At 35.2% G+C, this 23,104-nt stretch overlaps 1 protein-coding gene across 1 annotated transcript in view; it reads left to right on the forward strand.

Moving 5' to 3' along the window:
- The first annotated feature begins 12,649 nt into the window (after window positions 1–12,649).
- The window catches only part of PNPLA4 (patatin like phospholipase domain containing 4), a 61,226-nt gene continuing 50,771 nt past the window's right edge, over window positions 12,650–23,104 (forward strand). Inside the window, exons 1-4 of the mRNA XM_044670387.1 lie at window positions 12,650–12,725; window positions 14,276–14,460; window positions 19,953–20,047; window positions 20,224–20,359. Coding sequence (XP_044526322.1) covers window positions 12,701–12,725; window positions 14,276–14,460; window positions 19,953–20,047; window positions 20,224–20,359 — 441 coding nt within the window. The 5' untranslated portion in view covers window positions 12,650–12,700. The remainder of the gene's footprint in view (window positions 12,726–14,275; window positions 14,461–19,952; window positions 20,048–20,223; window positions 20,360–23,104) is intronic.

A 23,104-nucleotide genomic window follows, 5' to 3' on the forward strand; every position in this document is an offset into this window, starting at 1 on the left:
TTGTCCAGCTCTTATGGTTCTTCTGCATTAGAACTGATATTTTATCAATTCTAAGACAGATGATAAGGGTCTTTTAAAATAAATAAATAAAATAAAATGCATTCTTAATTGAGACAAGGAGGTTAAATCAAGTAGAGAGTTTTAAATCTTTTCTTATATAAATCTGTCATATTGTTTTTTGCACTTGGGTGATAGACTTGATTGTAAGGAAGCAGCAGGTACAGTTGATAGATTGTTAGATCTGCAATCAAAAAGACCAGAGTTCAAATCCTGTTTAAGACATTTATTCCATATGTAAACCTGTGGGCAAATCACTTAACCTCTATGAGTCTCAGTTTCTTCATCTATGAAATGGGAATAATAAGATCACCTACCTCCAAGGGCAGTAGTGAGAATAAATGAGATCATATTTGTAAAGCACCTTATAAATCTTAAAGTGCTTTATAAATGTTAGTTATTATTTTTATCATCATTTCATTTAAATTCAAAATAACTACAATAACGACTGCAACAATAATAATCTACATCCAAAATCTTAGGGGGAAGAACTCTGTAAAATGGAAAGTCTATAAAAACCTTTAAATAAGCAAGATTTTCAAATGCTGAGGAGAAATTTATTTAAAGGTAGTAAAGTTGGGAAGAGGGAAAGGTTCCTTTGACCCAAGTTCAAAGAAACAGCATAAAACTGTTCTAAAAAATAGGGGGGAGAGACTTAGAATGAATAAAAGAAAAAATATCAGAACATCACCAATATATGTTTCTGAGATCAATAAGATATAACACTTATTTTACTAAAATGAAAGAATTAAATAATTGTATTTCAGGATTTAAGCAGTTTCTTTGGTTTTGTTATGGATTTGTTTTCATTATGGATCCAGTAATTATTAGTTTCTGTATTTTGAATACAATTAAATAACTTGGTTATTTTCATGAAATCTAAAATAAACATAAGAGCAATTTATCATATTAACTTTAAAGGAACACCAATTATGTAGTTTGGACATAATAACCCAATTTTAATAAACTGTATATGCTGTGTCACATTAATTATTATTACTAAGAATGATATATCTTCTTCATTCCTCTGTTCGAATAGTGACTGGCTATGTCATGAACAAGTTAACATATTGACAAAATACAGGGAGGCAATATAGTTGTCAAAGGCACAGGGGTTGGGGGAGTAACACAGAAAGGGTGGCAAGTTTGAAATGCCCAAGGTAAAATAGTATGATCAGGGATGGGGTTAGTGATAGGCAGTCAAAGAGATTATAATCTGTGTATCTATGGAGGCAGAATCCATAGTGAAGAAATTACTGACACATCTGAGTATTAAGATATAAGATGGCTTGTTCTTAACAATGGAGAAGGGAGTAGATTCTTCAAACTCTAGGTTCATAGGTTTGACTTTGATTCCAGGTAAAACTGAAGAATGTATTTTTAAATCAATTAACATTTTTCTAGCCTCTTTCTCCTCTCTCCATACCATAGAAGACATTGTCCAGCAAGCAATTGTGTGTGTGTGTGTGTGGTGGGGGGGGGCTGTAATGCAAACATTGCAAGAGGGGTTTTTGCTCTGGCAGGGGGCCAATTGAAAATTTCTGGCAGTTAAGCCTTAGAATTCTGAGAGAGAGAGTTCAGTTGATTCCTGAGCCTTGAACAGAATGGAAGGACCAACAAGAACTCTGCTTTGGCATTTCGGTTTTGCTTTGGCCTGTGCTTTGTCTTTGGACAATTTGTACCTAGCTAATTTCTCTGGACCTCTCCCTGACCTTCTCCATATTATTTCCCTGTTTTCCCTGTCTGCTTTCCTGGGGCTCTGGGAGACAGGGTGGCTTTTGGGTTTTTAGTGAAAAGATTTTGTGGTTTTAGTTTTCCCCAATAGGCAAGTAGGACATCCTTGAATTCAAACTATCCCTTTAGTATACCCTCTACCTTAAAAGCAGTCAAATCTTCCCAGGCTGAGAGAGCAGGTTCTCTTTCATTCTGACCCATTCCTGAGACCCTCCCCCATCTTGAGTTTCTCCCTAGCGGCTGTCAGAAACCCCAAACCCTTCTCTCCTTCCAGACCAATCCTGAAACATTAATAAAACCCTTGGTTACCTAATCAAACCCTCTGGAGAATCTTTGTGTTGAAGAAATTAGGCAAGGGTGAAGGGGAAGGAATAATTCTCTTTTATTTCCCGAGGGAAACTGGAGGCATCCATCTTGGGAGGGAGTAGTTGCCCAACACTTCCTCCTGAATCACTTCAATTTCATTGACAGGGAGGAAGGAGCCTTGTGATTCCTCCTTTGAGGACTTGAGAAACTGACAAGAAAGCCCTCAAGTCAGATTCAAACCACTTCTGACTGACCCTATTCCTTGTGTCTATAAAGTACCTTTCCTGCCTCAAAGGGTTCAGCCTATTACCTCAATATCCTCTGTCTCTAGCCTGGGTGTCTAGTCTGTGTTAGCTGCCTCTTCTGAATACCTCACCTGTACCCTTACCATCCAAATACCTCCTTGTCCATTCCTTCCTAAACCTAGCCATCCCTTTCATTCCTCTCCTATTACCTCAATCACCCTTTTACTCCTTTGTCACTCAGCAAGGGAAGGAGAGCACCCTCCCAACTTTAGTGTACCCCCCTTTTTATCCACAACAGTGTGTATACACACACACACATAGTGTCTTTTGTATCCACTTCACCCACTTCTCAGTTTATTCTCTGGAAGTGAACTTTCACAAATTATGCTTCAATATTAAACCTGTAGCTGTGTATAATGTTGTCTTGGTTCTATTCATTTCCCACTTCATTATCTCATTTGGTTCTTTACAAATTTTAAAAAATTAATCTGCTCATCATTTCATATGTAATGTATTCCATTACAATCATATACCACATTTTTTCCACCATTCCCCAATTGATGGGCATCCTCTCAATTTCTAGTTCTTTGCTAAAGAATGTATTATTGAAAAGATGGTTTGTCAGCATATAGAAAGGGAAGCAGCAATCAGTAAAACACCACATGGATTAATTACATGTCAGCTAAAATAGCCCTATTTTTTGACAGGGTTGTTATACTGGTAGATCAGGAGATTGCTATAAACATGATATATATGGAATTGAGGTAGGCAACTGACAAATTTTCTCATCCTATATTTAGGATCAGTTTTACAATTATAGGATGGGAAGGAGGACATGGTTAGACAATGATACATATGAAAAGCACCTCAGGGGTTTTTGGTGAGTTGTAAGTTTAATATGTCAGCAGGGTGACATGGCAACTGAAAAAGCAAATACAAAATATGGCGCTTTAATGAAGCATAGAATCCAGAATGAGAGAAATGATAGTCATGTTGTTGTCTGCCCTGGGCAAACTGCATGGTATATCATGTTCAGTTCCCACATCTGTAAAATGAACAGGCTGGACTAAATGATTTCAAAGGTCCTTTCCAGTTAAGTTAGAGAACATATCATTTCTTCTATTTCATCTTGGTAGCTAAATTTCAAGTACAATCATGGTCACAGTGAATGCTTAGTTAATATTTATTAATGAATAACGCATTAGCATATATCAGGACTTTCTGGCTCCAAGGACAAAATGAGGTAATATTCGTAAAACACTTTGCACACTTTGAAGCATTATGTAAATGCTAGTTATCATATTGACATACAAACATGGCTTTGGATTGGAGATGCTTGGCTGAAGAGAAAACTTTGCTCTCTCTTGTGTGGCCCCTTCCCTTCTGCGTGTGGAACCACCCTTTCCCACCTCCTCCATTCAGCTCCTCTCTCTTCCCACAGGGAGAGATGCTTCCTTGAATCTGCCTCAGAATATGGAAGAGAAAGGCTAGAGGCTACCACCTCAACTGGTTCTGAGGGAAAGAAGTCTCAGTCCCAGACTCACCCAGTCTCTTTTTCCCCAGCTCTACCATTGCCTGAATCTTTGCCCAGAGAAATCCTTCAACAAGGCAGATTCATTTTTATCTCTGATTTTAAGGACTCTTCTGTCCACTCCACCTCCTGCCCCCAGTTTCCATAATTCTTTCAAGCACATTGCTCCTTTTTTATCTACAAAAAGACAAGAAAAAAAACCCTGGCTTTAATATGGTCACAGCTTCTAGGTTTCCAGGCATCAAGTAAGATGAGCATTGAAATTTGATATTTGTCTTCAGTCACCTACTATATTTAGGCATATGTATTCACATACCCATATACATTATATTGCTATTCTTCAGCGATGTATTGCTAAACATATTAATTTTGGTGTTTACAAAAATGTTTGAATTATTTAGCTATACTTGCTAAAGAAATAATAATTATTAATGCTATGATAAAAGTAAACTAAAGAGACCTCTTAAATCCTGAAACAAAGTAATTTAGTTATCTCATTTTAATACATGGTTTGCTAAGGAATATGTTATCAGGGAAAGGAAAAACACAAATCTGAAAATAGACACTGAAATTCATATTTGCTCATAGATCTAAGGGCTTCAGGTAAATTATTTAGTTTTATAAGTAAATGTATTCTAAAATTAATTAAAAATAAGTAATGATTATATAAGTAAAAGTAAAACATGAATAAGAATTCAAAATATAATGCATATTAACTATTATATTTCAAGGACTCCACACTCTCTGGCATCTTATGTATCATTTCTTACAACTGAAAGTGTAGGAAATATTAGTAAAAATTGTTTGGGTCATTAGTTTTTACTCAGATGTCTGTAAATACTTAGCAAACACTTTCCAAAATCATGACCTAAAGCAGGAGTCGGTAACCTATTTGGCCTTGAGAGCCATAAACACATTTTTTAAAATGTAATTTTGTGAGAGCCGTACAGTGCTCACAGTGCATGCTCCTGTAACAGCGACTGAAAAAAAATTGACTTTATGGCTCCTGCAGAAAGAGCCATATCTGGCCCTCAAAAGAGCCAGATATAGCTCGAGAGCCATATGTTGCCAACCCCTGACCTAAAGTCTCAACATAATATAATAAAATATCATTACATTAATATATATTTATTGTTCTTTTTTAAGTTTCTAAGATGTAATTCATGATGATCATCAGTAAATTGTAACCATTCAGAAAGTGAAATTTTCATTGTTTCTATGTGAATTATTACTTTTTAGAGTCCATTTTAAAAATTGTTTTTGCCACAAATCAATATATTTCCCACTACCCTTTGTATGTAAAAAGGAAATATAGCTATATTATATTTATAAATAAAAACAGCTCTATCAAATGAAAAGATAATAAAGTAGAAAAGTTTTAAGTATGGAGTTGGCAATGAACTGTAGGTCTGATATTTGAAGACCAACCTAGTAAAATATGGAGAGGCTCATCATTAGAAACAGTGAATAGGTGATGAATATTTTTTGGCCACATCGCATCGATACATTACATATTGTGTATGCTTGTGATTTCTACCAATAGATTAATCAATCAGTAAGCATTTATTGTGTACATATATGCAAGACTCTAGATTGGGCATTGGGAACATAAAGACAAAACTGAAATAATCCCTGAACTCAAGAAGTTTCAGCCTGTCAAGAAAAAAAAAAATATGTCTCAGGGAGGCAGAATGGAACAATAGAATGAGTGATGAATTAGGATTCAACAGATCTTGGTTTAAGTGCCAGTTCTGCCATTACTAACAGAGTATGACCTTGGGCAAGTCACTTAACTTCTTGCTTCTGCATTTTTGTATCTGCAAAACTAGGGGATTGTACTTGATTTTATCCAAAGTAACTTCTAGTTTTCAATCTATGGCATAATGAAATGAGTACTGTGACTGGAGTCAAGAAGATCTGAGTTCAAATCTAGCCTCTGATACTTCCTAGCTGTGTTTGTTACCTTGGATAAGTCATTTAACCTCTACTTAAATTTCTTCATATATAAAATGGGGGAAATGATAATGCCTACTTCCTAGGATTGTTATAAGTGTCAAATGACAATATTTGTCAAGTAACTGAAAAATAGTAGGTACCATATAAATGACTTTTCTTTTCTTTCCTTCCTTCTCCTTCCTTCCTTCCTTTCTTCATGTATAGATATGCATATGTAATACATATATTCATATGTCACATATATGATAATTAGATTAAGGCTACACTGCCCATCTTTAGATTTAATCACAAAAGGTGAGAGCATCTCCAATTCTGGGACGTCCTAACCCACGTGTGCTAAAGTGAGTGACAAATCAGAATTGACTGACCGCCCCCTAGGTGGTCTATGAGAAGTGTCTATTGTGATTGGACACACAGGCTAGGGGAAAGCACAGGAAGTGATGCATATGTGACCCCTTTAAAAAGAGGGAGTTGAGAGAGTGAGAGGTCTTCAGTTGAAGAGGGCATCTGGTGACAGACCTCTGCTGGTTCATGGAGGAGTGTTAGAATGCTGAGATCCTGGTGAGACTGCTTTATATATGTTCTTTGAATTTCATAAGGTGAGTTTAAAGACACTGAATCTTCCTGAACTTTTCTTAAGAAATTTCTTTTAGTAGGCTCTGTGAATGAAGTTTTGCTCTATTCACCTCCGGGCCTCTGGCCCTCTAACTCTCGGCTAAGAGTTAAGATCTACCTGGATTAATTAGAAGATTGTAATAAGTTACCTACTGGGTTAGATTCTTATTTCCTCTCTCTCTTCTTAATTGTAAATAAACTTCCATAAAAGTCAATTTTGACTTGAGATTATTCTTAATTGAGGATTGATAATAGTTCAATCCTCTGGTGACCATCTTTTAATATATTGAACCCATAGAACCCTTTCCCCCCCTTAAACATATAAGTATATAAAAATAATTGAATCCTAGGGTACTCCCCACTTGATTATTTTTATTACCATGTTCATTATTATAAACCTAAATTCTATATTCTAGGGATATTGTTGGATATTTTCCCACCACTTACCTGAAAATGACAATTTCTTTCTCACTAATTAATCAATTAGCTCAGAGTTCTAAACACAATTAGTTTGATATTATTTAATAAGGTAGAGAAGCTTTTTTTCTCCATAAGTAGTTTCTCATCTTTCTCTGCAGGTCAAAACCTCTAATTTCCTAGATTTAAGTACATATTATAGTTATTGGCTATACAATTTGTTAAGTATAAAATGCAAAGATATAAATTATTATATAAAATATTTTAACAGTGAGAAAGGCTATATATAACCAAAGTCACTTTAAACCACCACCATTACTGCTGACAACTTATAACAGTTCCATCATTTAGCTTGCTGAAGCTGTCTAGTAAAGTCTGTTCTCAAGAATTATCTTCTTCTTTGAAAGATAAAAGCTAAAACAATTTCATTGAGAAAATCTTTCCATGTCCTTTCTGATTTCCCTGATTTCAAATTGTTTCTGTTTAACTCTGTCTCTCAAAAACTAAATGACAAAACTTTCACATAAAATGATTTAAAATTGTTACTTTCCAAGGATTCTCTGTCTCTTAAAGGGACAGCAATAATTTGAAATAGGTATTCTATTACTACCCATGGCCAAAAAGTTAGTCCTCTGAAAATCATTTTGGGATGTATCAAATATACATTAATATTAAATTCAAAACAAACACAATACAAAGCAACATCTGATGTACTGCTTTAAATAAAAGCAGGGAAAACAATATACTTATATTTGTTAAATAAAAATTAAGATACTATAACACTAACAATAATAGATTAACTGTGTAACATTAAAAAGCATGAAAAATTTGTATAATTCAGAAATAAAATAAATGTGTAATAAAATGTATTCTATTTGTAGGTTGTGTACTTCTGATCCTATTTCAAGCTATTAATCTTTCCAAATGTGTTCATAAATTGGCTGGTGTCATCTTGCTTTAATTCATGATAAAAAACCTAGACCTCATACTTGAGCATTGCTTATATTCACATTAATGCTTTTTTGGCCATCAGCTTCCTTCATATCAAACATTTTCCTTTTGATTAATACTTGACATATTTACAGCAACTTAGGCTACATTTGTAAAAGAAGAAAAATAGCTCTGCTTTCTTGATTTTAACTTGATGATAATATTCTTATAGTGGTGATCTAAGAATGATGGTCATTTATTCTTACTATTTTCAGGAATTGAGACAACCTTCCATCTCTGAGCCCATATTTGTTTCTTGATGCAGATTCTTTAGCGTTCACACCAATTCTATATATCTCTTTTTTATTTATTTTTTAAGCCCTTACCTTCCTTCTTGGAGTCAATACTGTGTATTGGCAGAAGAGTGGTAAGGGCTAGGCTAGGCAATGGGGGTTAAGTGACTTGCCCAGAGTCACACAGCTAGGAAGTGTCTGAGGCCAGATTTGAACCTAGGACCTCCCGTCTCTAGGCCTGGCTAGAGTCATCCAGCTGCCCCCTACATTCCTCTTTTAAGTGCATTCACCACCTGTATTCTATTCAGTTCTTATAGAAGACAATTCTGTTTCTTCAATTACACTGTGCTGATGCTGATACACATTGTATAGAGATTACTGGGCTCATTGGTCTCTTATTTCTTTTTCATAATGAATGAATCTATTATTAACATTGTTTTGAAGTCACAACTTTTCTCATTAATACTTGACCTCTTTTCTTAACCAACTTCAAAGGGTCGGTCATATGAATATATTTCAAGATAAAATCATCTACTGTCAATGCATCAGGTATTTTTAAAGGATATTCTTGGTTGTATAATTCATGAAATATTTAATGAATATTTTTAAATTTTATTTATTATTTAATTTAATTTAAAATTAAATTAAAATTTAATTTAATGAATGGCCTTTCTATGACTCACATTTAAAACTTCTAATTTTTTCTTTTCAGTATTTTTTAAAATTTTCTGTGTCCTCTCTTAAAATTAGGAGACTCATGAATTTCCAGTTCACAAACCACAAATCTTAATGAATATATCAGTCTCCATTTACAAAAGAATTGAAATAATATACACTATATTTAGAAACTGATTTAATATATAGGGTGATGGAAAGCAAGCTATTAAAAACAACACCAAGAGCAAGAAAATGGGTAACTGGAAAAAGATTATGACTTTGGCAGGAAAAAAAAAGGAAGTTGGATAAAAGAATGAGTATTGGGAAAAAGTTAATGAGTATCATTTTGTGGACACAGTAGGTGCTAAGCCTCAGCAACTACTCTCTGCAGCTTCTCCATCTTTTCTTATTTGCCCCAGATATCTTGTGCCTCTTACTTGCATTGGAGCATCCTTCCTATTTGCCTGGCTTGTTTCTCCAAGGTCAGAATCCCCCAAAGTAACTGGAACTCATCTATAGAAAGTTTCCTCTCTTCCATTCCTTGGCCAAGTAAAGGTAATATAGTTACATATTTGTTGAGTTCAAGATGGTGATAGAACATTTTGATATAGCTCATTGCCTTTAGGTACTTTATATACTTATATATACTCAATTACTTTATAGTACCAATTTTGCTATATGACATTTGAAGCTTTTCACACTCAGGTTTCCATTTATTTTTCGGAGCTCATTATATATTACTCTATAGTCTAGCTGTACTTGCTATTTCCTATACAAGTTATTGTATTTGACTCCTTTTGCCCCTCTACCTTTCATAGGTTGTCTTCTATAGTTGGAATTCTCTAACTCCTCACTTTTACTTCTAATTGCTGGTACAACTGAATTGTCAGCTCCTTTAAGAAACTTTTCCCTCAGTTCTTTCCTTATTCTTCCACTCTATCCTTCATCATTGTCCTGTTGTTAAACTCAAGAGACACAAAGAGAGAAACTATCTTATTCTTAACAGCACTAGGAACAATGAGGAAATAAGATGGAATGTTATGTACCAAATAGCATAACATTTAAGATTTTAAAATGAAAGCAAACTACAAAAATAATAGCATCATAGTAATAGCAGGCCAACCTGCCTTTGAATTTAACTGAGTCACTTAAACTTTGTTAAAATTCAGTTTCCTATTAGGTAAAATGGAAATAGTAACAGCAGTATCTACCTCATGGTGCTGTGTGATGATCATGAGGAATCATATCTCAGAACTCTAAGGACTAAACATATACTATCAGTCATTATTTTTAATGTTCTTAAGTAGTGATTCAAAGTTTTTAATATACATAGTTCACATAATTCACTTACTTGTATCTTAGCTATCTGGACCTAATGTAGATCCTTCAAATATATACTATGATTTTTGTTTAACTTGTGAGATAGAAATACAGTGTGAAGGGAAAGTCTAGGGAGGAAAGCTTCACATTATATTTTATCTTTGGATAATTTTACTTGAGGTCTCAAAATCTAAGGGTAAGATGTCAGAATGTCAAATATAGGCCCATTTTAGATAATTTCTTTCATGGTTAAATTAAGGTTGCCATATGTCTGGTATTTGTCCAGACAGTCTAGAAATCATAGTTTCCATCTGGTGTCTGGGCCAACCTGCTGAAAATCTAGGAGTGCAACAACAGCTGTTACTGCTATCACTTTCTGCAAGCCTATGTTTTTGCTATTCCTAGATCCAACTAGACAATTTTTAATTTGGATTACTTAAAAGTTCAATAATACTCGAAAGCTTTAAATTGGAGTTACAGAGTAAGTTAAGACAGAAATTTTTTTGAAGAGGAGACAGAAGGTCCAGCAATACTGAATAATATAATATAAGAAATAGAAAGGCCCTTAGAGATATAATTCAGCCCCCTAATTTTATAGGGGAGAAATCTGAGGCCCAATTGTGTTAAATTAAAATTTCAGAAGGACATATGATGAGCAACATCACATGGTCAAGTCTAGAACTTAAGTAATTTGGCTGCAGGTCCAATATTATTTCCATCAAATCAGGAGAAGAGTTTCCACATTTCCCCTGTTCCCTGACTTTGACTTTTAGTAGACATAATTAGGTTCCAATGCATTCCAGTTAAGGAAGGATGGTATTGTATTATTTCCTTTTCTACTTACCCATTTAGACATTAATTTGGAATCTATAGGATAGTTACTGTCATTAGCATTTATAGAGTAAGTGCTAGTTTAAGCATAGGCAGTAAACTTTATTGAGTAAGGCACTATGTTTTGAAGCCTGGATTTACTGTTCCATAACAGGCTCATAAGCCCTGCTGAGTGCCATGATAGGCACTAGGACATCTCAAGGACCTAGCAGCGACTCATTAAGGGGACTATATTTGTACTGAAAAACAAAAACTTCTGGATGGCCAAGTTTTCAGACATACAGATAACAGCCTAAGTAAGCCATAGAGACATCAATAGAAGGGTATTCTGGGTCGAAGACAAAAAACACTAGATGGTAGAAGAAAAAGGGGGGGATGAAGGTAGTAAAAGAAAAGAGAATAACTTTTGTGAATGCCCAGTACTTGGAATAGTTGAGGGCAGGGAAAGCCTGAAACATCCAAAATGTTTGGAGTCTTTCCTAAAACAATAGTGGCTAGATACCTAGATTTGCTGCACAATAAAGGCTGTGACAGGAAAAACTAGGACAACTATGCCCTTGCTTCCTTCTTTTCTTTCTCAGTCTTTGTCTCTGTCAGTCTTTCTCTCTTCCTTCCGTCCTTTGTCTCCCTCTTACCCTTTCTGTCTTGCATCTTAACCTCAGTCTAGGGAATTAAGATTTCCTAAAACTCATGAATAGAAATAGAAATAGAAAGGGAAATATGTGAACCATTTAAATCTCCTTGTTGGGGACACAGAGCATCATCTGATCTCAAGGGGTGCTGCTGTGATTGCGACCTTGAGGAAGGACTTGAAGAGGCAGGGAGGAATCAATGAGAATCTGATCCCTGGAAACTTGAGTCGTGACACGAAAAGATGCCAGCGTTTTTTGTCTCTCCTAACCCCCACCCCCCCCAACTCCTTCCCCACCACTATCACCCCCGCCCAGCTAGTTCTGTCCTACACGGTGGTAGGGAGATTCCCCCCGCGGGAATGGGGGTGGGGGGAAGAGCGAGAGAGCGAGAGATGGTGAGCTGTTTAGACAAAATGGTGTGATGCAGGGATAGATAAGAGCAAAGAGATGAGACCTTTTTAAAGGTCCCGAATCCTTCCTGGAATCCCCTGTGCCTGATACACACACTAAAGCATACGTACAAGCAAGCGGGTTTGTTTTATGGATATACTGGCCAACGCGGTTGGGGTATAACAGAGAGTATATGCAGCGTGAGATGAAATAAAAGTCTTAGCAACCAAACATTCACGATAATTTAAAAAAAAAAAAAGATATTTTCAAGGGCCTGAAACCTGTATCACTTGAAGAAACATCTTGCGCGTGCGCAGCAACTTGTTAGGGTTCCTAGATCTAGGAGGGCGACACTTAGGCTTGCGCTAATCTTATCTTTCTCTTCACCTCCTTATCTCCCTATCAATTCTTCCCCTCCCGGGGTTAATTTCACTTTCGCTACAGCAGGTTTTATCATTTGAAAATAAAATGTTTATATTTAGGCCTGGAGCTCGGGCAACGCCCACATTAGCGTGATGGCGTCACCAGCGGCCATGCTAGGGGGCGGGGTTCCACGTTGTTCTTGGGAATAACTGGAGCTGTTAGTCCTTCCGGGAGCTTCTGGTCTTTTCTTTCTCCTCTGCCCACTTTCTTCTACCTTGTTTTGCCCCACCCCCTGCCCTAATCCTGGTTCTGAGAAGAGCAAGTTCCTGTTACCCGCGCGGATAAGAGTGCGGGAGTTGATGCGGGAGTTGAGTGCCCCCGGTCGGATCCAATTTATCTGTTTCCGGGGGGATATAATTCAACATGGATGTGCCCCATACCAGAATCGGTATGATAGAGAAGAGGGAGAAAGAAGAGGGTGAGGGAGGTGGAATTAGCTGCCGCTGGTTTAGATCCGCCCCCATTCCCAGAGGCTCTGCGGTGGGGACCCCCTGGGACAGTGTTCGGGAGGCTAGAACTAAGCCTGCGCAGTGCCTTCAGCCTTATTCCCTTCCTGCCCACTTCATCCAACCCTACCCCCAGGGCTAGGACTTGGGGGTGGAGTGCACCCCCTTCCTTAGGGGTGGGGAGGCTACACTTGGAGGAGCGTTTAAGGACTGAACTTGACCTTTAGCTGTCTTCCCTTCTTTATTCACTCCCTCCCTTTTCCTGAAGTGCCTGGTGTGGGGAAGATCTTCACTAGAACTAAAGATTGGCTCAGCTGAATATAATGCCCACCAAAGGGGTGGCTATTAATAAATGTTAAAAAAGCAGTTTTATTGGGGATAAAAACTCCACCCGTCTGTAATAAATAACACCTTTCAAAAGAATTAGAAATTGATGTTAGGGTACTGTGCAATGGAGTGAGATCCATTATGATGAAAATAATGCGAATTTTTAGAATTTGTTTCTGTGGAAGCCCTTTGGTGAATCCCTTTTTCCTCTCAAGGGCAATGAATGTGAGCCTCTGTTGGGTCTCACAGGAAATGTAGCCCTAGGAGTCAACATTGGTTCTATTGTACTCTTCCCCACCCCATTAATGAGACCTATTCAGTTCCCTTAGAAGGCCAAACCAGGAGAGAGAGACTATTTATCAAGGGCAAAAGTCATGTACACGAAGGTTGCAAAGGTTTTTAAAGTGCCCTGTTCAAAGTATACTTTCTCAAAGCACTAGAATTTCTAGATGTAGTAGACAGATTCATTTAATCTTCAATGATTTGTCAAATGAATATCTCAGCCCACATGTTTTGAGGGAATATTTTTATAGTGAAATGTTGATAAAAGATAGGGAAAAAGTAGATTTAGATTTTTTTGGTGGTGTATGATCTATGTTTTTATTTTTAAATAGTTTATATAAAGTTTACTCCTTAATTGGGTAATTGTGGCTGTATTTTAATTTGAATTCTAGTAATGAGTTAGGAAAAAACTAAAGGTAATATTTAGGTTCAATGTTCTATGGGTAAAAGGAATATAGGTCTCAGTTGTAACTAGAAATAATCACTTGAATATTACATTACTCAATTTTTAGTAAAAGTGTTAAAAAGACTTCTAGTTCTTTTAAAAGTCAGGAAAAGACTGAATATTGTGTCTGAGGTGATAAAAGTGTTTTTAAAAAAGAGAGAAGGGAGGAAATAGGTGGTGATAATCTACGAAACAATGAATTATGTAAATATCTTTTATTTTTTTTTAATATATTGTTCAGGATTATTCAGTAATTGAACTAGAATGGATGGAAGCCTTTATATTTGATAACAGGATTATATTTCAAACAATGCTTTGTTGAAAATATTTCTGATTTCAAATCTATATAAACATGAAACTATTTAAAAACAACATAAAGGATACTTATTTGCAATACCTTGGGTAATTTTTTTTTTGACTTTAGTATCTCTTTTGCAGCAAGAATGAAGCATATCAACCTGTCCTTTGCTTCTTGTGGATTCCTGGGAATATACCACTTGGGGGCAGCATCGGCATTTTACAAACATGGCAAAAAATTGCTAAAAGTTGTGAAGGCCTTTGCTGGAGCTTCTGGAGGATCTTTGGTTGCAACCATTCTGTTAACTGCACCAGAAAAAATAGAGGTAATTAAATGGTAACTAAAAATATGTGCCTTGTGGAGAAATTAAGATAAAATATCAAGATTTCATTTTAGCTTTACCAAAATGTTAGATTTGAAAAATAGGCTTGCTAGGGAAATAAACAAAATATTAAAAACCTAAAATTGAATTATTTGGAATTAATTGGAATCCCCTTTTATGTGCTATTTTTAAAAATATGATTACATTAGGAAGAAGATGAGGGGAAGGAAATATTTTATTCTATTTTAACTATTTTTTCTTGGATCCCAGTCTCCTTTTTTCTTAACCGGAATTTCTTTTGTAAGCATACATATACATACATAGATGTTTTTAAAAGTTTAATAAATTTGACCAACCTCTGCCTTTTGTTTTCAGACACAATTTTCCTCTTTCAAATATAAGGACAAAATTCCTAATTTTGGATACAGTCACAAAGAGTCAAATAATCTTGTTTTTGATGCAGCCTAAATATTTTCAATTCAGTTGTTTTCTTATTTATAGAGCTAATTCCCTAACTCTTTATTACTATTTTTCTTTGATCCTTTTTCTCCCTAGCCCATGTAAAGAAAAATGTATTTGTTAGCTGTTTTCTTTTTAGGGTTATTTTCACTACTATTTAGACAAATATTAGTGTATTGCTCATAACTAATATTCTAAAAATGTAAAAAGAGAACACTATGTTTAAAAATAAACAATAAGTGAGTAAGAATGCAGTTTTCCATTCAAGTCAAAGATTTTTTAAAAAATTATTAAGCATGTGCTCTTGAACACTGTGCCCTGTATACTTGGGTAAGCTATAAATTTCAGATTAGATAATGTATGTAAATTATTTTGCATGCTTTATATAAATATCATTTACAGAATTCAATCCCTTACTTAAAGGAACTTAGCAGAAAACATTGAAGGCTAGCATTTTAAAGCTATTATATCCTTTGCCCCAAAACATTTCCTCCATTACCCATAATAATGATCAATGCAGAACTAAATAGTTGTGAAAGATAAAACTGGAAACCACAATAGCAGAGCAAAAGAGTTATGTAAGTAACATAACAGAAACAGAAGTTCTCAAGTACCAGTAATTTTCCCTTCCATTTTGTTTTTGTCATATTGTAGAAGGAATTAAGTTCATTGGAGATGCTACTTTTAGACTATTAGCAGCATGATACAGTGGAAAGAGTGCTAGATTTGTAACATAAAGTACATATATTTGAATTCTTGCTCTGTTACCTATAAGACTTTGGAAAAATGAATTAAACTATCTGGGCCTCTGGACCCTCATCAGTAAAATTTGGAAAATGGATTAGTTGATCCTTGAGATCCTTTCCAGCTAGCAACATATCCCAAATGAACTATTTAGGATTTTACTTTTATGTCACAGTAAATATGTAAAGACCCTTGAGGGCAGTCTACCTACTGTCATCTTTTGCATTCTTCACTGCAACTACTAGAGTATTAGGTACATGCTATACTTTTTATTTTTTGCATGGAGAGAAGAGAGGAGGAAAGAGAACCTGTAATTTCAATTTTTTAAAGAAGTCTCAGAATCCCTGTGTCCAAGTAGACAAGTAGTTTTCTTTAATGTAATATTCCCTGATAAAGTCATATCATTTTCTGATATTTAAACATATGATAGTGGCAAGGACTTTGGTGACAATAACTTTCTTTTGTAGGTCTTTTGTAATTGGCTGTAGCATCTGCAAGAATGATTATCAGGTTGCATCTCCACAGTGCTTGCTTCCCAAGATGATGGCTCCAGGCAGGGATTGCTATTCCAAAGGTTCTTGTGTTTAGAATCAGTGTCAATGTGGTGGCGGTAGTTTGCCTTGCCTGATCCATGCTGCCTCCAAGAGGGTCTTGCTGGGTCAGCTAGGCTGGAATAGCAGTTGGTTGCCCATTGGTAAGAATTGCTGGCTTATTCTCCACAAGACCTGATTACCCAGATGATGATTGTGAGGGCTGACTGTAATCAAAAGTTGGGGTCTGAAGGATATTGCTATTCCCAGGACTCTTGTGCCTATCTATCTATTGATAAGAATTGACCAGTAGTTGTTGCTGGTGGTGATATGGAAGAGAGCCCTTTCTCTATGGTGACCACTCTTCTACCTGACTCTAACTATAAATCTGAAATCTGTTTTCTTTGGTTTGCCATTGGAGCTATTTTGATTCATTTAGTGAATCTGGTCTTGCCATTGCTGAAGGTTTTATAACATCTTATCTAAGCTTCCTGACAGAGGAAGGAAGCAACATCTTCGTTGTACCTCCTACACTGACTAGAAAGAGCAAGTGATGAAAAAACAGAGGACCTGTGTTAAATTCTGGCTCAAATACTTATTAGCTGTATGACTTTTAGCAAGTCAGATCAGATGGCCCTTAACATTCCTTTTCACTCTAGATCTATGAACCTTTTATCTATCCTAATTGTTGTAGTCAAATGAATTATTTTCTTCTAACTGCCCTACAACTGACTTTATAACAACAACTCTAACATATTCATTTTATTTTGTGAATATGGAAATAGTTCCCTCTTTTCATCCCTGCTTTGCCATAGAAAATTTAAAATTTGATAATATGCTATATTATTAAAACACAATAATAAATAATAAAAACAAAACATTTTACCTTTTGTTTTTGTAGTATCCTGTGACTAGTTAATTTCATCAAATAAAGAGGACATTCAAAATTCAGTAGAGCAAGTATTTTACTGATTTTTTTCCCTTTTTGCAATTAGTTAAATACTGGTTTCTGAATTATCTAATAGCTTTTACTTTTGGTAAAGCATAGAATAATTATGTAGGAGCAACGTGATCTCTTTGGAGTTTCTTGTATACAACATTCCCTGTTCCACTTTCATGCCTTTTCATAGGAAATCCCTTGTACCTAGAATGACCTTTCTCCTTAAGTTGACCTCAATTCCTTCAAGGTGTAATTAAAATGCTTCCTCCTGTAAGAAGTTAGTTTTATGCCCCCCAAATTATTTAGTCTTTATTTTGTATTTAATTTTCTAGTTAAAGGATCTTTTCTCTTAATTGATATCTCTCTTTCTCACTCTAATATATGTAATAATACGTAATAAAATATTATATATATTATGCAATACATATATTTGTATATTATATATTAATTGTAACAAATTAAAATTGGTCTGGAGGCTCAGCACCAGAGTTATAAGCATTTATTAGTGAAGAGAGAGAGTTTGATAGAGGTAGAGAGAGACCTCAGCCTTTCTAACTTAAGGTAAGATCAGGTCTCAGATTTCAGCCTAGCGTAGTGCCAAGCACCAGCCCAGGAAGTCAATCTGTTCAAGAAGAGAAGTAAAGAGACCACTTTCCTTCTTGTGCTCACATTTTAAAATCCCACTAGCTCCTCCCACTGTAGCCACATTGCTCTCTGACACTCATGTTGATGCCAGGGAACCACAGGGGATGCCAGAGGATACCAGGCCATTAGATATGACATTACTCTGTAATACCCACCCTTGGGGTGCTGAGGGATGGAAGTATTTTACTTCACATAATCCTCCCTTCTGATTCTTTGGGAGATCAGCATGTTAAGTCTCCCCACTCTTTTTTTCTTCAAGGTGATTAACATGTCAGTCTCCTCAATGAATCATTCCATATATGGAGTCTATACATTTATGATTTTCTTAGTAAGGGGTATAAGAACAGAAAAGATATTGTACATTTCATAGAGGGAGTGACAACACTTTTGGGAATTAAAAAAAATAGAAAAAATGATTGGTAGGCACATTGCCAAAAAGCTGCTAAAGGGGCTGGAATAAATGTCTACAATCAGGCTAAATGCCAGGCTCAACCCCTCCTCAATTCAATTCATTATATACAAAAATTCACTCTGAATCTCCCAATGTGGTATTTGATTTCTACAAGCATCCTTACATCATCTTCTACAGAAGATATACTTTCTTGGTCCAGGATATTGGTAATTATCTTTTCCTAAAATTACTTGAAAAGATCTTAGACTTTGGACTTTTGATAATTACACAATCCCCTCACCCCACCCATGAGAGTATATACCCACAATAGAATTGATACAGGATGCATGGCTAAGCTATAAGGTATATGAATCAATTCTCCCCAAAACAAGAGGAGAGACAAACAAACTAAAAAAATTAAAATCATATATGTACCTAAATATGAGTATAAATTAAAATTATAACAGGTCCTTGATTCACCGTCAAGGTCCAATTAAGATAGCATATCCTATAAGCATGCAGGACAGGTGCAACAATATTTGCAGTTATCCAGCATCCGTCAGGACTACAGAAAATTTCCATATTACAGAAGGAAGGAAGGAACAAAAGTCTGAGGAAAAAGGGAAATATGATTCCCTTTTTGATTCCTGCTCCAATCACAGGGATAGCAAGCCAAAATTAAAGCCAAACAGAGATATATTTTAGTCTCATATAAAGGCAGGAAACAGGGAAGTCCAACATCAAGACTTGCTAAACAGCTGCTTCCCTGAATCCTCTGAAACAGGTCCTCTGCCTTGGCATAAATCCTCACCAACCCCACAGAGATTGTTGGTCTTCTTAACCTTGTGCTCCTTTGCACCGATCAGTGGCTCATTAACAGTCCCTTCTTCTGAAATTGGACACAAATATCAGTTAAGTCTCATAATATTTAACAACCAATGGCAAACTTCAGTAGTCTAAAACTTTTGGGTATATAATGTTATCAGAATTAATAGGTATTGTAAACTGATCCCTCAATATCAAAATATCAATACTGATTCCATATACTTGAGTTTAAAAAAAAATCAAATTTCAAATAGGAAGAAAGAAAAAATCAAAAAAGAAAATAACAATGAGTTATGTATGTAAAATCTCTGAAAGCATGGGCTATTTTGTTTTTTATTATGCATCTCTACAACCTAGCCTAGTGCCTGGTCTATACATAGTAGATGCTTAGTAAATGCTTATTGAATTGCATTAAAATCCCACCTCTATTATTTTCTGCCTATGTTACTTGGATATGTTACTTTACCTCCCTAGAGTTTCCTACTCTGTAAAATGAAACGATTAGACTCTATAGATGACTTCTATGGTACCTTCCAGGTCTAAATTTATGAGATTAGATCTCATGATTTTTGTCTTCTTGTGTCATATTTAAAACTACCTTCTTTTACATATGTACAAAAAATGTCTTTAACCAGTTAGCCATGAAATATTTATTTCCTAAAAATGTTCCACTTATAAAATTGGTATTCATCTCATTAACTATATTATGCTTCCATAATTCCTTGTCAGATCAGATTCAAACTGATATATACACACCCAAATATTTTCATTGCTGTGAAAAATTAATGAATTCACATTTTATACATGTATAATTGAGCCAGAAGCAGCTGACACCAGTTATCTTTTAATTGCAGGGCAAATTAAGTCCTTGATATATTTAATACTTGGTTGACAAACACTTTCCCCAAAATGATTTGTGGTTAAGACTTTGTTTAATTCTAGTGAATATCTTATTTTTCAGGAATGTAATGAATTTACATACAATTTTGCTGAAGAAATTAGAAACCAGTACTTTGGTGCCATAACACCAGGTTATGATTTTATGGCACGACTAAGGTATGTATTTACATTTCCTATATATAGTGTCTCATGTAAAACCCAAAGTATATAAAGACAAAGTATTGAATACTTTCTGTACAAACTATGCCATACTCAGCATTCTCTCTTTTAAAATATTTACAAGGTGTTCAATAATTAAAGGTGAATAATGCTTATCGTTTTCTCTTCTTTAGAGGAGGCATGGAGACCATTCTTCCTCTTAACGCCCATGAGATAGCAAATACTCGACTTTATGTATCTATCACTAATGCAAGAACCAGAGAAAATAACTTAGTTTCACATTTCCCCTCCAGGAAAGATCTCATTAAGGTAAGAAAGTTGCATATTACCTTGTTAAAAATGAGTCAGGATAGTGTTTTTTTTCTTTTGTCCAGACACATTTAAAAAAAAATTTAAATGAAACTGTTAAATGAAAAATAAAAATTAATTGCTTATACTTTATAAACTTCCACTTTAAGAAATAGTTCCCCAAACCTATATAATTTTATTTTCTCATCATTTTAAGTTTCATATTTATTCTATGAAACTGTTCACTGGTTCTATGAATAAGTTTGAAAATTAGTAGTTTGAGAATTAAATATTCATGGGAAATAATCTGACTAGCCAATTTACAATTAACTATGTCCTTCCTAAGATAATGGGTTAAGGGAGACGATGATAGTAAATGAAAAACAGCCAACTCTTTCTTTTAGTGCAGTGGTTCCCAAACTTTTTTGGCCTACCGCCCCCTTTCCAGAAAAAATATTATTTAGCCCCCTGGAAATTAAATTTTTAAAAATTTTAATAGCAATTAATAGGAAAGATAAATGCACCTGTGGCCATCACCGCCTCCCTGGATCGCTGCAACACTCACCAGGGGGCGGTAGTGCTCACTTTGGGAATCACTGTTTTAGTGTCTTGGATAACCTGTGGTTTTTGTTTTGTTTTGTTTTGTTTTTTGCAATAATAGCAAGTAGCTGTGCATTCTATGACAAAAATTCATTTATTTGGGTTAAGTGAAGAGGGAGCCAGGCTAATTTGGTGGAAAGTTCAAATTATAGAATTATTTTTCAAATGCATTTTAGTACCATGAACTAGTTGGTTGGTAATGAATTCTTTGGCCATGGCAGCCCATGAAACAAAGAAAAATAAAATATTACATTTAGTTTGTGACTCTTCTATTTCCTCAGTCATACTGTGGGTTAAAGAGGCTATGACAGTTGAGAAGGATCAGGCAGCAGGTGTGTTGATAACACAGTGATAATTTAAACCTAGCTCTTTGGCTCCATATCCGATGCACTTTCTAGTGTAGGAAGTAGAATAAAAAGTCAGGCAGCAATGACTGCTTGTCTGTTAGGAGGCATATCTATTGCATTCACCAGTGACAAGCCTTAAATTACTTCATGAGTCAAAATAACCACAGTGGCAAACCAATGAAGCCAGAAGCAAGAGTTATAGGTAAAATCAAGCAGGGGCAAGGTCATTGTGGAGAAAGGACCTAGCCCACCTTCATCATCACCACCAGCCATAACTGCTAACCATTTGTTAATTAATAGACCAATAGGCACAGCAAGCCCTCACAGCCATCATCTGAAAAAACAGTTCAGCAGAATAGAGAAGGAAATTATGACCAAATAGAATTTTGGCTCATAGGCTTTCTTTATAGTCAAAAAAGGAAGTTGGCAGAATTGGTTTCATCCTGTACCCAAAAATAAAAATATCAATTCATGGTTGTAAAATGACAAATGTGAAGTTAATTGTAACTTATATACTAACATCTGTTGTGGAGGATGAAGAAGTAGAGAAAATCTATGCAGAACTTGACAAGGTTCTCCAAATTAGGTAACCTTAACATATGAAAGTATGTAGAGGTTAGGAAAAAATTTTAGAAAGACAAATGTTTTTAGATAACTGAGAAAAATCACCTATATGGCACGAGTACTATAGTCTTTTATATTTATTTTTATGTAAATATTTATATTACTTATATATAATGAATGCTATATATATGTTTAGGTATATATGTATGTATACCTACATATATGCACAGAAAAGAGAATTGGATGATGCTAAACATGGTTTAATACCTTATATCACCACAAAATGTGAATTTGAACACAATTCTAACAGAAGTAAATAGCTTGTTGTTCTTATGAGAGTCATATCAGAATAAAATGTGGACAGATTATCTACAAGTGGGAACAAAGACCAAAATTAACATCAAAATAAAGAGTAAGAAGTAATAGTAACAACTATGGTAACTTCAACATGATCTATATAAATAACCTACTAGTGCTAAAAAATGGTAAATTTAAAAAGATAAAGATATTGATTATTACCATTTCTTTCAAAAGTTTAACCAATATAAAATAAACATTATAGTGAGTCCAAAAAAGCCCAAATATGTGATAGGCAGGAGACACTTAATTTTCCCAAGTGGCAGGAGATGGTAGCCAAGGGCAACACAGGTTTAAAATACAAATTCATTTGTAAGTACTACAAAATAAAATGAGAGAGAGTAGTATTGCCTTTTAAAGCAGCAGAATATTATACAGAAAACTTAGTATAAAACCCAAATGAACTACATCATCCCAAATACATCAGTGCATGAAACAGAGCAGAATAGCAAATAGAATGTAAAATTCTAAAAAAATTATACTGTGTATTTGTCAATCTATTTTCATCAACTGCAACAGGGGAACCATCATATTTGGGTCCTCCTTCCCAGTATGCTAGTCAAAGAAATAGAAATGCCATTAGAAAGATGAAATCGAGAAGAATGGCTGGAACAAATCAGTACACACTAAGAAAATCCGTGCTGTAAATCTTCAATCAGTTAGATGACTTTTTTCCTATAACTGTTTGATTATCGAGGTCAGGTTAATTAATGAGCATCAGGTTGGTATTTGGCTGGAGATTCTTCTCCCCCTCATAGACCCTGGTCAGACCCGGCAGTGGTCTAGACCAAAGAAAAGGAAGGGGTAATGATGATCTTCTTAAAGCTGTGTTGTTATCTCTCAGCTCTCTTTAGTAATAGGTGAATCAACTTCTTGTGACAATAAGGTATGGATGCTG

The sequence above is a fragment of the Gracilinanus agilis genome, chromosome 3, assembly GCF_016433145.1.
Source record: "Gracilinanus agilis isolate LMUSP501 chromosome 3, AgileGrace, whole genome shotgun sequence".
In the NCBI taxonomy this organism is placed as follows: Eukaryota; Metazoa; Chordata; class Mammalia; order Didelphimorphia; family Didelphidae; genus Gracilinanus; species Gracilinanus agilis.